Source organism: Melozone crissalis, unplaced genomic scaffold (genome assembly GCF_028551555.1).
Source record: "Melozone crissalis strain CALT ecotype California unplaced genomic scaffold, PUWL_Pcris_2 ptg000034l_1, whole genome shotgun sequence".
NCBI lineage: Eukaryota > Metazoa > Chordata > Aves > Passeriformes > Passerellidae > Melozone > Melozone crissalis.
The window spans coordinates 25,788,856-25,803,813 of NW_026535812.1; the positions used below are offsets into that span (position 1 = coordinate 25,788,856).

A 14,958-nucleotide genomic window follows, 5' to 3' on the forward strand; every position below is an offset into this window, starting at 1 on the left:
GCTGGCACCGCAGCTGACTCTGCCTGCAGCTCCCAGCTCTGCCACGGGGTCGTTGTGCCTGAATCACTGACAGCAAACCTCCCGTAGGCTGTGCCAGACCTCGTCCCTGTGCGTGCCCTTTGGAGCAGGCAGTGAGCCACGGGGTGATGCTGCCAGGGGAAGCCTCACAGGAGTGGAAAATGGCAGGGAAAGGGTGAGACTCGGTGTGAATAAATACAATACAAACGAGGAAAACCAGTCCTGACTGTTCCTCCTGGGAGAGCTCTATGTCCAAGCCCATAGCAGCCATCACCAGCCCTCAGAAAAGTGCACAAGGACAAGTTCAGCCTCAGTGAAGGGAGGCTTAGTCTGGCTGCAAGAACTTGCAAGTAGCCATGGAAAAAACCTCCCAAGGATTTACTCTCTAGGCACTGAACACCAACAATTAAAGATTCTACACCTGGTCTCACACTGGGCTCTGGCAGAACTCTGGCCTGGTGAACTAATTGCCTCCTGCATAAGCAGGATCAAAGTCATGCCATGGTTCCAACACCTGTTACCACCTGTGCTTTCATCAGGATGCATCAAGCAAGAATTCCTAAGGATTTGATTAACTTTTCTGTAATTCAGCAGAACTTGTAGCGGAAGGTAATTTTCTTACTGACAGCTGGGACATAAGAGGATTTTTGCTTAAAGCAGAATTCCAGAGTGTGTCTTTGAATACAGCAGGATTAATTACTCCAGTGTTACCTATAATCCACATTAGATAAGTTAACACATGTTATCATTAGGTCTGTCCAGACCGCTCAGTTCTGAAGAAGTGGCAAACTCTTGTTAGATTTCACTTCAAAAAAACCCACACAAAATAAACCCATCACCTTGTGTCTTTTCTGACTGAAATTGAGTTTAGGATAAGGAATACCTCACCTGGCACTGCCAAGAAGGGAGGTGTTTCCAGTTCAGGTCATTGAGCAGACAAGTGACATTCATTTCAGGATTCCCTCAGGTTTCAGGTTTTCTTCCCAAGGCAGCTGATACGACTTGCCAAGTAAAAGTTCCCCAAGACATTGAGGTTATTGAGGCCTGCCTGGTTCTCCGAATAGAGCTGACCCCTCTCAAGCCCTCAGACTTGAAAGGGAGGGTGAAGCACATCCAGACGGAGCTCGCAGCAGACAGACCTGCATGCTGGACAGAGCCCCAGCCAGGTGCCCTGCAGACCCTTGGCTGCTCTCCAGCCCACCAGGAGCACCTGCTGTGGATCTAGAGTTCTCCCTAGAAACTATTTCCACTTCAGACAGAAATTAAAATGCGCCTGTCCAGGGACTGATGAGTTTAGAGCAAGCATAGCTCAGCTCGAGGGCCTGCCCCAGCCGTGCTGTCGGGACCGTGGAAGTGATCTCGCAGCGCTGTGGGGAGTTCAGGTGAGCCCCCGAGACACTGGCCGCACCTCGACATGCTCTTTCTGTCTGAAAAGTACGTGAAACCGACTTCTCCGTTGTGGAAGTAAGACATTCCGAATTCTTACCGACAGCACAGGTAAGGTAGCACACACCTGCTCTCCCGAGGGGAATCCAAACCTGGCTGGGTTTGTGCAAGACGGTTTTCTCTCTTTTATTCTCCGAGCTGTATGTGCAGATTCCTTGGAGAGGTTCGACAGCGCCAAGTCCTACGGGAGAGATCGGGAACATGTGTGACAAGCGTGTGACACAGGTGTAAGGAATCCACTCGGGCAGGTGTTCCAGGTGCAGACAGGTCGTGTCCGAACAGGCAGTCACGCCGGGTTTGGTAACGCGTGTCACCCCCAGTCCGGCTCCAAGCTGCGCCGGGGCTCGGCAGGCGCGGAGCGCCGGGACGGCGGGACCAGGACCGAGCGCGGCGGGACCAGGACCGAGCGCGGCGGCTCGGGGCCCCGCCAGCACCACAGGCCCCGCCAGCACCAAGGGCCCCCGCCAGCACGACGGGTCCCCGCAGCCCCGCGCAGCCCGGGCGCCTCCGGCTGCCCCGTTAGAGCCGCCCCGGCTCCGCTCCCGGCCGTGGGCCCCGGGCGGTGCGGCCGGCACAGCGCCCGCAGCCCCGCCGAGGCGGGCACGGGGAACGGAGCAGCCGCAGCTGCCGCCCGGAGGAGCAGCGCCGCGGGGCAGCGGCGGCCCGGCCAGAGCCGGGCACCGGGCGGAGCGGCGGGGCCGGGCACCGGGCGGGGATTGGGCCGGGGCCGGGGCTGGGGCGGGGCCGAGCACCGGCCGGGGCCGGGCGGGGATTGGGCCGGGGCCGGGGCTGGGGCGGGGCCGAGCACCGGCCGGGGCCGGGCGGGGATTGGGCCGGGGCCGGGGCTGGGGCGGGGCCGAGCACCGGCCGGGGCCGGGCGGGGATTGGGCCGGGGCCGGGGCCGGGGCTGGGGCGGAGCCGCCCCGCGCGGTCCCGGCGTGCCCCGCGCCCCCCGCGTCGCCCTGGAGACGGCGGCGCAGCGGGCCGGGCATGGACGGGCCGGGCCGGGCCGCGGAGCCCAGCGCAGGGGCGGACGATGCGGCGGGCGGGCCCCGCTGGCCCCCGGCCCCCGAGGAGGGCGCGGAGCCCCTGGCAGAGCCGCTGTGCGCGACACCCCCCGGGACACCCCCGGCCGGCCCGCAGCCGACCCCCTCCCCCACGGTCCTGCCCACCCTCCTGGCCTACAGACCCGAGTCCTCAGAGACAAACGTACACCACGAGGTCAGTTGGGGTGGGCGCTCCCCGCTGCTTCATGCACACGGTTCCACGTGGAAAACAGGGAACCGACGCCCTTTGCCGAGCCCGCAAAGGAGCCCCTTCATGACAGGTTTTTCTTCTGCGAGGCTGTTGGAACAGCCTGGGCAGCAAGAGGCTATGCACCCACCCCCGCTGCATCCTCTGTTGAGAATTTCCCAGCAGAATCAGACAAAAAATGTATATAAATAGATACAGCCACCTAATACAAGCAGGGCACAGAGTTCCCCGTAGCAGAGCAAAGTTACCAAAGAGTTAACTCAAGGCATGAGGTGGGGAGCAATTTTGTTTCAGGACATCAGTACTCGTCCTCAAAGCACAACCTGCTGTCAGCCTGGTTTGCATCTGGTCAGATGTGACCAGCTCTGTATCACCAAGTCTGCTGGTGCTTCCTCAGAAACTCCCACAACTGGAGTTTTTCTCTCTGTAATGCACTCAAATCCTCAGCTCCAGTGTTCTGTGCTCTCAGCTTCCCTGGGAAGGAGCAGAACTCACAAATACCAATCATTCCCTTCGTTTGGGGGCATCTATTGATTTATTTATAATACATCTGCTATTCTCTTTGGTGGTTTCCTGAACCTAATGTTTTGAGTCATTCCAAGATTTCCCAGACGTGGATCTGTTGTGAGTGCCCTTAGGTGCTTTGTCACATGTGTTGCATTTTCACCGTGCTAACCGGGGATCTGGGCGCTGGTGCCCCTCATCCCCTCACCATCGCTGCAGGCAGAGGAGGATGCTGAGCCAACCTGCGAGTACTGTGGCAACCTGCTGAGGCCGTTCCCCTTCTCCCAGGATGTGCCTCTCTCCGAGGACCAGGAGGACGTAAGCTGGCAGGGAGGATGAGCAGGGGTTTGCTGGGGAACAGCCACGCTCACGGCTCTGCTCTCTCACCTCTAGAAATTCTGCTGCAAGCGCAGCCGGGAGCTCTATGAGTTCATCATGAAGGAGAAGAAGAGGCTCGAGGATGCCAGCAGCCTTCCCAGAGCTGTCAGCACCCAGGAATCCCTCAGCTCTGAAGCCAACCTGCTGCTGTCAAAGGAGCAAGACAGCCAGAGGTACTGGGAGGACTGGGGATCGGGTCTGTGTAATGAACAACAGGGAGTTTGAGGGGGAAAAGAGCGTTAAGAAACTGCAGGGAGAGGAACGAAAGAAGAGAAACCTTTGCTTTAGGCACCAGTCCTGATTCTCTCCGGTCCCTCCTGGCTCCTCTATTGCCAGGCTGCACAAGGAGGTGGCAAGGCATGTGCTGAGTGAAATGTTAATTCCAATCCTGACAGATGAACTATCTAGAGACAGGTAGAGCCAAAAAAACCCACAGCTGTGGGAAGGGACAGTATTTGGGTGTAGCTTCTACCTCTGGCACTGAAATAAAGCTGGTGTTTGTATTTCTGTTTTGATCTATAAACTGTGTTTGGATTACAGTTTCCAGAGTCACACACAAGAACTCTGCACGTTCTCAGGCTGTTTAGCAGGAGACCCAAAGCTTGTGCAAGAGTTTAAGCCTCCAGGGAAAGTCTAAGCCACAGGTGTACTAGTTTAGTTTTCCTTTTCCCTAAAGGAAAAGGAAAACTAAACCAGTACACCCGGAAGTAAACTGTTGGTCTCCTCAAAAATCCTTCACAGTCTGAGGGTGCAAGTGCCTCCTACTATGTACAGAGCACACACCAAGCCACTGTCAGATTCATAGGAAGCTACACAATAGTGAAAATATTCTTGGAGATGAGCTGTTTTCTTGATCTTGTGGCATATGTCCTTCTCTTTCACATGAAATACTGATCCAAACCCCATTACAGTATTCAGCTCTCCTTCCAGCAGAGCTGATGCCACTGCAGTGGCAGTCTGTTCACTGGAATCTGTGTGGGCACAATTCCTTTCTGTTGAGGTATGAGTATTTTGGTGACATTCTGCTGCTTATTACTTGGAATTGTGAGCAGGGAGAAAAACAGATTCAGAAATTGTGTTCCTAAAGCAGGGGTATCCACTACTTGCAGCTTTCTAAACATGATACGTGAGGTGTCAACAACACTTCTATTTTCCAGGCAGCAGAAGAGACACCTGGCTAGAGAGTTGGCTGACCAGTCTTTAAGGCTGAGTGCCACTAAAGGTGAGCTGGTATTTCCTTATGGATTTGTCTATTTATCTCAACAGTGCATTCAGTGGAATTGCTGGTTTCCAACTTGGGGATTTTATACAGCGACATGTTCATTCATTGTCAGACATGCAATCTCAGTAAATTAGATACAAATCATCCCTCATACATGAGCACAAGAGGAGGCACATCTTTGCACAGAATTTGTCATGATTTTCAATATGTATCTGTGATGTTTCCAGCTGAGATGCACAGAACCTGACCTGAGCAGCTAAGCTGGCAAAGCCAAGCCCTTAGGAAATAGGAACTGCCAAAATGAGTCTTGGCCATATTTTGCCCGATCAGGTGGTTATTCCACCAATTCCTAGCCCAGGCTGTAGATGACTGAGCAGCCTTTGGATAGAGGAGTTTTGACAGGTGAACCAGGTTTTCAATATGGGCATGTTTTCAGAGAGGATGGCAGGGCAGTGAGGCTTCTGCAGCACTGGGATCTCAAACAGTCAGTTCCAGTGTGCGGAGCCAAATGTTATCCCAAAAAGTTGCTCTTTACACAAATGTGTGTATATATGTAACTGAAAAAAATGCTATCTTTTATCATAATCCCGTGCTCTGAAATAGCTGAGCACTTTGGACTGCCCTTGTTAGAAAATAGCCCGAGACAGACTGTGAGGAGGGAGTGTTTCAGCCAGGAACTCCCACTCCCCCAGTTACAGCAGCGGTGTCGGGCAGCCCCGCGGTGGGCGCTGCCGACCCTCTCTGCTGCACAGAGCCCTCCCTGTGCCCTGCAGGGTTGCAGCAGGCTGGATCCGCTTCCCACAAGCCTTCCCAGGAACGCACGTCTCCCAAAGGCGGGACACCGGCGCCTCCTGCAAGCGCAGCCAAGCACCAGCCCTGGGCCAAGGAGAAGCACAAGCTCGGACCCGAGCCCTGGCCCGATGACGAGAAGCCTGAACTAGAATCCCAGCCCAAAGAGGAGCCTGAACTGGAATTCCAGCCTAAGGAGAAACCTGAACTGGAACCCCGGCCCGAGGAGGAGCCTGAGGAAGAGCCCCAGCCCGAGGAGGAGTCTGAGCTGGAGCTTTGGCCTGAGGAGGAGCCCGAGCTGGAGAACGAGCCCGAGCTGGAGAACGAACCCAAGTCCCAGCCCGAAGAGGAGCGTGAGTCCAAGAAAGAGCCCAAGCACGACAAGAAGCCCGTGTCCCGCAGCGTCCTCTGCTACGAATTCAGTCTTCTGGGGAAGAAGGCAGGTACCCGCGGCCGACAGCGACGGGAGCACCTTGGACATGTCAGCGCTGGCAGAGCCTGGCAGTGCCCATTTTCACAGGGCAGCTGTGCCAGACCGCTCTCATCCGTTTTATCCTTCCAATCTTAGGTGGGGAAGGGTAAACTGGTGCAGAAGTACTACAAAAATGGAAAGAAATTCCTTACCATGCTCCCAGACGGAACATCGCAGTTATTGTATCCTTTACAGGGTTCACTTGCCTGCCTTAGTCCAGGGCTGTTGCTAATTTAAGTGTGTCCCAGTCTGCTTTATTACAACCCAGCTCATCGATCCCACTTGCTCTGAGGAGCAGCAGCAGTGAAACTTGACACAGCTCCCAAGCTGAGGTTTCAAAGAACAGCCAGCTCCAATGAGCACTAGCTTCCAAGACCCAGTCCAAGGAAGCAGCACACTTTTAACACCGTGCTCTGGGTAATATATCAGTTTTTACACTCCAAAGTAGTACCCAGAAGTATTTAGTGTGTAATAACAGATCAACCAAGCAAAGCAGGGGGTTACAAACACCTTACCTAGCGGCAGCTATCCATCTGGAAACCTGGCCATCATCATTGCACAGGCCACAGACCAGCTGATGTGCATAGTACAGGAAGACGAGCCAAGGACAGCCAAAATCCGAGCACTGTTTCAGTCTGATGGCAGGAGCACATGCTATTACCCTTCCGGAGATGAGTGGTGCGTTCAGCAGCTTTGCTGTCTCCTCTGTGCATTGACATCCCAAAGGCCATAAAGGCTATTTTTAACAGTATCCAAAAATAGACAAATTCAGCAGCTCATAGGCCCTGCTTCAGGTGCCCCCAGAGCAGCAAGGCCACCCAGCTGTGCCTTGAGAGGTGGGGAACAGACCCTGCCCCTGCTGTGCCTCTGTCCCATCCCTCAGAGGAGTAAGAGACCTTCTGCCACAAGAACTTACAGGGTTCAGAGCTTCCATTTCCCTTTCTTTAGGATAAATATGAGTACGCAGGGTGGGCAGTATTTGGACCAAGCAGGCAACAGGGTAAGAAGGTGGATGTGGCCAAACTTGTTACCAGAGCCCCAGGTCCCACTGAGCCCCATTTTCATCTCACTGAACCACTACGTGGGGGTCAGGATCCTGGCCCAGGACAAGATCTTCGTCTCCTTCCTCGCCATGGGGCGACAAGCAAAACTCAACATGGGAACCAAAGTGCAGGTAATTGTTCCTGTGCTGAGCCACTCCCCACAGCGGGAGCGGGGCAGCCAGGGAAGCTCCCCTCCCTCTGTGCTTATCCTGTGGCGATGCTCCCTATGTTGTCCCATGCTCCGTCCCCAAAAAGAAAGCTGTGGAGATGCACATATTCCTGCCACTCCCATGGAGATGGGACACTTGCCAGCCCCAGCTCTCTGCAAGGGGCCACAGTGTGGGACTCCACTCCCAGGCAGATGCCTGGCAACATCCCCAAGGTCACCCTGGCTCTGATCCATGTGGGCAGGGTGCACAGCAGCTCCTTTCCTCCGCAGGCTCCTGTCCCCGGGGCAGGTTTGTCTGCTGGAGACGAAGCCCCATGCCCAGCTCGGGTGGCTCTGCTGACACGTGTCCTCTGTTCTGCAGGTCAGCACTGACAGCCAGCTGCCTCCTCCAGCCCGGCTGGGTGAGGATGAGCTGCTGCTGCTCGCCTTCCGCGTGAAGATCCTGCAGCTCTTCGACAGGATGCGGGGCTGCCTCACCTTCCCCTCCAGTGAGCAGTGGAACAAAATGCAGCCTCCCATGTACCTCATCAGCCAGGCTGTGAAGATCCTGGAGCTCTGCGTCACTGCTGACATAAGCGATGAGCTGGCCAACTCCATCAAGGCGATAGTAAATGCCCAGCAGTTCTGACCAGTGTGTGTGTGGTGTGAGGTGTCCCTGACACTGTGGCACCTGCATGTGCTCAGCAAGGTTTCCCCTCCAGCCCTGCCTGCCCTGGTGCAGAGCAAAGGGCAGTCCAGGGCTGATCCACACAGCCCCAAATGGGTCTTGCCCAGGGCAGGCGGTAGCAGCCCGCAGTGACAGCACCTTGGTCATGGAGGCACAGGAGGGCTTTGCTCAGGCAATCCCGTGCTCCACAGCAGAGCACTGCTCCTGAGCAGGCTCCCTTCTGTCTGCAGCCCCAGCTGAGCACTCCCCTCAGCCCTCGGGCAGGCACAAAGGCACAGCTACACGGGCACTGCTCTGCCGCTCCTGACAAGAAGGTGGAATCGGCAGGAAGCCCCAGGTGTTCCTGGTGCCCACGCCCACGGCAGCTCAGCCAGCTGCAGGTACAAGGCAAGGTGGTTCCCTGCACAGAGAGCGACAAATGCCCTCAGAGTGCCCAAGGCAATCACCTGTGCTCGGCCCAGGGAGCAGCAGCTGCAGCCTGGGACGGGCCCTGGTTCAAGCACTGCAAACAGAGCTGTCAGCGGGTGTTTAGAGGCTCGTGGTGCCGCAGTCAGCCTCTCAGAGCTGCCTCTGAGACCAGGGGTTCACCTGGCCAGCTTCCCCCACGGAGGCCACACCTGAACTGTGGCAGGTGCCTGAAGGATAAGACCGTGCCCCATGTGCCCCTCCCCACACTGGAGGTTCTTAGGGGCTTACACATGACAAATACAAGGTCAGTAACTTTGGAAAGTTGGCTTTTTATGCAGTTTTTCCATTGCAGTTCCAAGAATGTCCATCGGTGACAAACAAGGTACTTCACACAGGAAATGGGAACTCTTTATTTCAATTAATGTTCTTGGGTTCTGTTCAGGACAGCAGGATGGCCCAGCTCATCTCTCAAATGGCCAAGGAAGAACTGCTGGAGCTGGTCCACATGATTAAAGAGCAGCTGATCTTAATTTTCACTGAAGTCACCAAGTGATGTAACAATTCTGCATATAATTTTGCTTATATAATTCAGTATATAATGCACTGTTCGACTCTGCCATAGATTTTGAAAAATATACAAACCTGTTTTAACCACATTAAAGAGATTTGATAGACAGCTATCAATTACTCAACAGTTTAGGACAATATCAGACACTCCTATAACTTCATTTTAAACTACAAAAAGAACATAAATTCATATAAAATACAACAGATTAAACAAACTTCTCTTTTTCCAAGGAAAAATTAGGTATCAACTCAATCTGCCATAGTGTGAAACATGAATATAAAATAAGTTACCATTAGTAATGCCTGCATTGCTGATCTATGAACTGGTCGAATGAAGTCTTAAAAAAACTATACAGTATTATTGCACTCGTGGCTGTGCAGTGTGGACTGGCCAGCACTGAAACAGGGCTCATTGAGTGTTTGTCCAGGAGGCACAACGTGGCTGCAAGAGAGGCATCCAGCCTGCACCAACAGCAGCTGTCTTCAGTGCAGGCCTTCATGGGTCTGCACCACGCGGCCCGGGAACCACCACGCAATGCCTGTGGAGAGACACCTGGGTTACAGCCCTGCAGCAGGAGCCCTGCAGCACCGCAGCACACCTGCACTGAGCCAGCCCCAGGATGGGCAATCGTGAGCCATGCCTTTCGAAAGCCACAGGTGACACAGGGACGTGCAAGCGCTTGGTCATGAAGTACCTACAGGATGTGAACTCCACGCTACCAAAAGCCGTGGAGCTTTTGCAGAGGAACAGGGCAGGACACCAGAGCATGACATTGTTCTGCTCTCCAGGGTTAAGCAAGGAATAGACAGCATCCTGTTCCCCAAGGCTCTGGAATTCAACTGCGTTAAAAGCCAGGGAGACCTCAAGCCCCGGGACAGAGACTATTGTAATGCACAAAGCAGTTTCACTGACATTAGGCCTGCACCACAGTTTCACTGATATTAGGCTTTCTGCCTGTAGTAACACACATTCTCCTGCCTCATGGAATGCCAGCTTCCTGCTCTGAGACAGGTAGAATGAGCCACATCCCAAAACCTCCCACCCAAACAGCCTCTGTGACACCACACGTGGCAGTTTAACATCATGGGAGCTGCTTCTCCAGGAAAACATTTAACTGAACAAACACACAATCCTAAAATCCAGTCTCCAGTGTGCCCGTCTTATGTGGGCAAACGCACTGGAGGAGACTTACGAGAAGTTTCAGTGCTGATCGATGGGGCTATGATCGATGATGGGGCATTGACTCCATGTGCACATTGAGCTTCATCTCGTTATCAAGGATCTGTACAAGCTGCTGCATGGAGGGGAGGTGGCCAGACTCCAGCTTAGACCACACTGGGACATCTAGTGCAGAACACACACGGGAGAGAAGCACCGTTACACTGGGAGCATGAGAAAATAGGCAGAGCTGCTGTAAACATGGAATTGAAAAGCGCCAGGAAACTGTCTGAGCTGGTACTGATCTATGTTGAGGAAAGCATCTGAATCAACAATGCTTCCAACCTCTGGCTATGCTGAATCCTAGCCCAACCAGGAGAGCAGAGTGTCTAATGCTTCCATTTAGAAGTGTATCATATTGATGGAGAGGTGCAGAACATCCACTGACATTCCCCTCTACCTGAAAAATCAGTACTGTCGTCCATCAGTACCGATAATCCGGCAATAGCAATGGATTCTTTAGGATTCCAAAGCTAAAGCATGCTGCAGAACAGACAGGGAAAGCATCTAATTGGAAAGTACATGCCCCTAGCTGATGGTTTCTTATTTAATGCCCATCACACACAAAGAAAGAATATAACACAGTTATTTCAAGGCACCAAATATCCCTGAGAAAGTTTTTACAGACCTGTTCTAGAATATCTGACATCTGTATAAATTGCTTTATAAGACTTCTATGATTTTCATGATTTATTCTGATAGGCAACACCTGAAGATCCAAATGGATGGCAATTTCCACATATCACATTTGGGACATAAATTTATTGACATCATGCCTCATTCTCCACACCCCACAGCCCTCACATATGTGACACCCCTCAAACAAAGTGTCAGCTCACCATTCAAAGTGATTTCAAAAGCCCCAGTGGACATGCACTGGTTCTCAATCATGTTGCTCAGGAAGAAGACCATCATGCAGGCGTACACCTGGAAGGGAACAGAGACCCACACAGACCTCAGCCACGTCAGGCACACCTGCTGTTGTCCACAGCTGCCTCTGAACTCCCTCTGTCATTGCTCAAGGAATGTTCCCATCTACAGACACCTCCCCTTCCTCCTTTTACAAACTGCACCTTGCCTTCCCCAGAAAAGCACAAACCAGCTCCAACCCCAGCCAGCTCGCAGCCCTCTGCACCCCTCTGGAGCCAGCACAGGCAGCTGCAGGGGCTGGCAGTGTGACACGGGAACTCCCCTGTCCCCAGACACAGCCATCTCCACAGCACAGAGCCAAGGGCCCAGCCACAAACAGCAGAGCAAGGCAAGTCACGTGCACAGGACCCTCCTGCACGCCTCCAAGCCTTCATCTGGAATTTTCTCTGTGCATGGGTGACTAAGGAGGAAAGGACAGCATCTTCAGCAGCGCAGCTCCTCCCTCACCACCAGCATCTCTCTAATTTCCTTTTCCAGTTCACAGGCACACTCACACAAGTCACTGCAACACCACAGAACCAGGCACAGGGACAGCAGCCACGCACTGCAGCCAGTCCAGCCAGGCATGCAGTTGGCCCATTTAATTCAAATGGAAATATTACAGCTTCTGGGCATGCAAACTGGCCAGTGAAAGACCCAGGGCACTGGGCAGCTCAGCATGAAGGTCTGTAAATTAGTTTAGTTTAGTGGAATAAATCTGGAACAAGATTACTCTAAATCAGAGTACAAAACTCTGAATCTACTGGCATCATCAGTACTGAGGCATGGGAATATTCTCCCACAATGTCATGCCAGTCTGCTCTCCAAAAACACCCACAACATTTCAACTTCATTTCTCTAACGCCCTTCTAATTGCTGCCTAATCTATCAGGAGTCTGATGGAAGCATCAACTGCAAAACCATTACGAGACAACAGAGAAGGGAAACGGTAATTTTAACATCAACAATATTGGCTTGAAATGTTCTTCTTGAGCCCTAAAAAATAAAGAACTCTTTTATTGTCTTTGTCAGCACTTTAACCTCAGCTGCCCCTCTGCAGTAGCAGCAGCTTGGAAAGAGATCACAGAAGCACATCTGGCTTTGTCAAAAGCATAAAGCACAATTGGTAAGAATTATTCTACCAAAAGGCTGCAGCATATGAAAGGTAAATCAGTCAGAACTGAGGGACCCAGAGCACACCCTCATGAAGTAACTTTGAAGCTGCTTTTTCAGATTAAAAGAAGTACGTCCTTTACCTTGTTTTCCTGGCCCCACTGCCAGATGCTTGGAGCTTGCATGCCAAAGAAAGCAAACGGGTCCTTGCCAACGATGATTAAGCCAATTAATACTAGTTTGAAGACAGACAGGAAGGATGCTATGTGCCTGTTGGAGACAACACACACCAGTGACTGAAAGGTTCAGTTCCTACTTCACCATCCACAACTATAATTTACATCACTAGGAGACAGAACAATCAAATGTTTCAGGGAAGTACAAAACTTTCCAAGGTTTATTTCGCTGTAAAAAAACCCCAAACCAAGTCAAACCAACAAAACAAAAAAGCAACACACATAACAACACCTCCAATAAGGCCCTGCTTCTGCACAGCACCCCAGAAAGCTACCTTCCTGTAAACCACAGAGAGATTCTTTGCTCCTCAGCAGACTTCAAATAGGACTTTGCCTTTATGCCTGGGTAACAGATTCAGTTTTTAAAGCTGTTCCATATTACACTGACGGGCACCCTTCCTGTGGAGCATTTCCCAGTGATGTGCAACTCCCCAGAGCCAGCCCACACGGAGGCACTGCGCCCCGCAGCCTCCCACCACCACCACCCTGCCAGAAATCGGGCCAACGAGCGCTCCAGGAGCCACCCTGTAACTATGGCATCACTCTCCAGCGTGGGCACACTGCTTTAAGTAACAGCAATGACACCTTTCTGCCTTCTTCAGAATTTCTTTGGGCTTTCCCCCCACAGCTGCAGCAAAGGCCATTCCGGCAGCCCCTAACCTGAGGTGAGCTCTCCCTGATTCAGATGTTAACACTGAACTTTCCCTTCCTCTGTGTCCTTGAATCCATTACAGGCATTTGTCACTAAGTGCATAAGCCTGAGCAACAAACTGAATTTATGTCCACATACAGCATGAAGAAAAGCTAGGAAAATTCACTATTTCAAAAACAAGTTATGTAATTTATTTTAGGTTGGATATGACAGGCCTCATTGTACAGATATACAGACAGCGATACTTGTATGGAAAACTAAGGCAGCTACCTGGAAGGCAGAAAATCACACACAAGAAAACCATACAAGCATCCCTGTATGCAATCGCAGTGAAAAATCCCCTCAAGTTGACATTTTCAGTATTACTGCAGTGTAAGTGCATGTGGTTAGCAGTGGAAAGCAGACAGAGAGCACACAGCATGAGGCACACGCTCACCTATAGATAGGTTGAGGAAGGTAGTTCTCCCCTTCGATTCGGATGTCTGGGTACCGCTGGCTGATGACCCGCATGTACTCCTCAAACACCCGCCTGTAGCCTCAGGAGACACTGAACACAGACAGCACAGTCACCTCAGCGCCAGGGCCGCGCTGCTCAGCAGCACTCGCCCTCCTCAGAACCCCGCCAAGCTAAAACAGAACTCACATTTTTTATGGCACAGAGAAAACCTCATCTGCAGTGAAATTACACATCACAAATCCCAACAGGTAAACCCTGGGTGTAACACTGATTTGCTCCACATCCCAGCACAGACACAGAGCTCTGGAAATACCCACTTAAGCATCAAATCACTCGCTTTCCCTGTAAAAATCTGTTAAGTTACGATTAATTTAGGAAGTCAATGTGAGCAATCCCTTGCTCTGTGCTGAAAAAGTCTTCACACAGAGCCGTCCAAATCCCTCTCTGGGACTGTCCAGACAGGCAATGTCTCTCCCAGCGCCATCTCTATGTCAGCACGACACGGGAAGTGCAGGAGTTAAAAATTAAATATTCCCGAGCTGTCCTCTGCCTCGCCTTTCGGCAGCCGCCTCTATAAAACTGCGGTAAACGGCCGAAGAGCCCGAACGCGGCACTTTCCGCTGAGCGCTTCTGCGGTGCCTCGAGGACCCGCAGGGCCCGCCCAGCCTCGGCTCCGGCCCCCACCGGGCCCTGCGCGCCCCGAGGGCCGGGAACCGGAGTGACGAGTGCTCCGGGCCTGCGGAGCTTTTTTCGCCCTGCCAACGGGCTCCGTGCTGCTCCGGGGCTGCTGACACCATCGGCAACACCGCCGGAATGGTGCAAAGGTGCCCGAACGCACCGACTGCAATACGGGCACTGCACCAACACACTAAATTACAGCCATTACTAAGACATCGGTTCCTCCCAAACGCTAGTTCCGCACCAGCACAACGCCATACACGGCATTAAAGGGCCCGAAAAGCGCGATTTTATGGCGGGTGGCCGCAGAGCGGGACCCACTGAAAGAGCCGCCGCCCGCGGCCCGGTGCCGCCTCCCACGCTCCAACAAGGTCGAGCACCCCGACAGGTCGCCTGAGGCGAGGCGGCCCCTGGCCCTGGGGGAGGCCCCTCCACGGACAAGAGCGAACGAGGCCGCCGGAGCGCTGAGGGAAAAGAAGGGAAGAAAAAGGAACGAGGGAGGGAGAGGCGACGGCCCGGCGGACGCCGCCATTTTGGCCGCCGCCATCTTGGCGGGCGCCCCTCACCAGATCTGAAACTTGAGCAGCGGCCCGGTGGCGTAGGCCATGCGCAGCTTCTTCGCCGGCAGCCCGCCCTGCTCCGCCGCCGCGGCGCCGCCGCCGCCCGGTGCCGCCGCCAGCCCCGCCAGCAGCAGCAGCAGCAGCAGCCGCCGCAGCCCCGCCGCTCGCATCTCGCCGCCGCCGCCGCTGAGGCACCG

The 14,958-nt window shown here is 53.3% G+C and overlaps 2 protein-coding genes across 2 annotated transcripts; one reads left to right on the plus strand and one right to left on the minus strand.

Annotated features, from left to right (window-relative positions):
• Positions 1-2,454: 2,454 nt before the first annotated feature.
• ERICH6 (glutamate rich 6) lies at positions 2,455-7,928 on the plus strand. Its single transcript, XM_054282896.1, has 9 exons — positions 2,455-2,685; positions 3,442-3,540; positions 3,616-3,773; positions 4,758-4,822; positions 5,596-6,050; positions 6,180-6,265; positions 6,609-6,761; positions 7,032-7,257; positions 7,657-7,928. Exons 1-9 carry the CDS (start codon positions 2,455-2,457, stop codon positions 7,921-7,923), a joined length of 1,740 nt encoding a protein of 579 aa, XP_054138871.1. The 3' UTR covers positions 7,924-7,928.
• An 824-nt stretch (positions 7,929-8,752) lies between these two features.
• Positions 8,753-14,931, minus strand: SELENOT (selenoprotein T). The gene is made up of 6 exons (XM_054282458.1): positions 14,768-14,931; positions 13,503-13,613; positions 12,322-12,448; positions 10,996-11,083; positions 10,131-10,282; positions 8,753-9,476 (listed from the first exon to the last, which is right to left on the minus strand). The coding sequence occupies exons 1-5, from the start codon at positions 14,929-14,931 to the stop codon at positions 10,158-10,160; spliced, it is 615 nt and encodes a 204-aa protein (XP_054138433.1). The 3' UTR covers positions 8,753-9,476; positions 10,131-10,157.
• Positions 14,932-14,958: the final 27 nt, after the last annotated feature.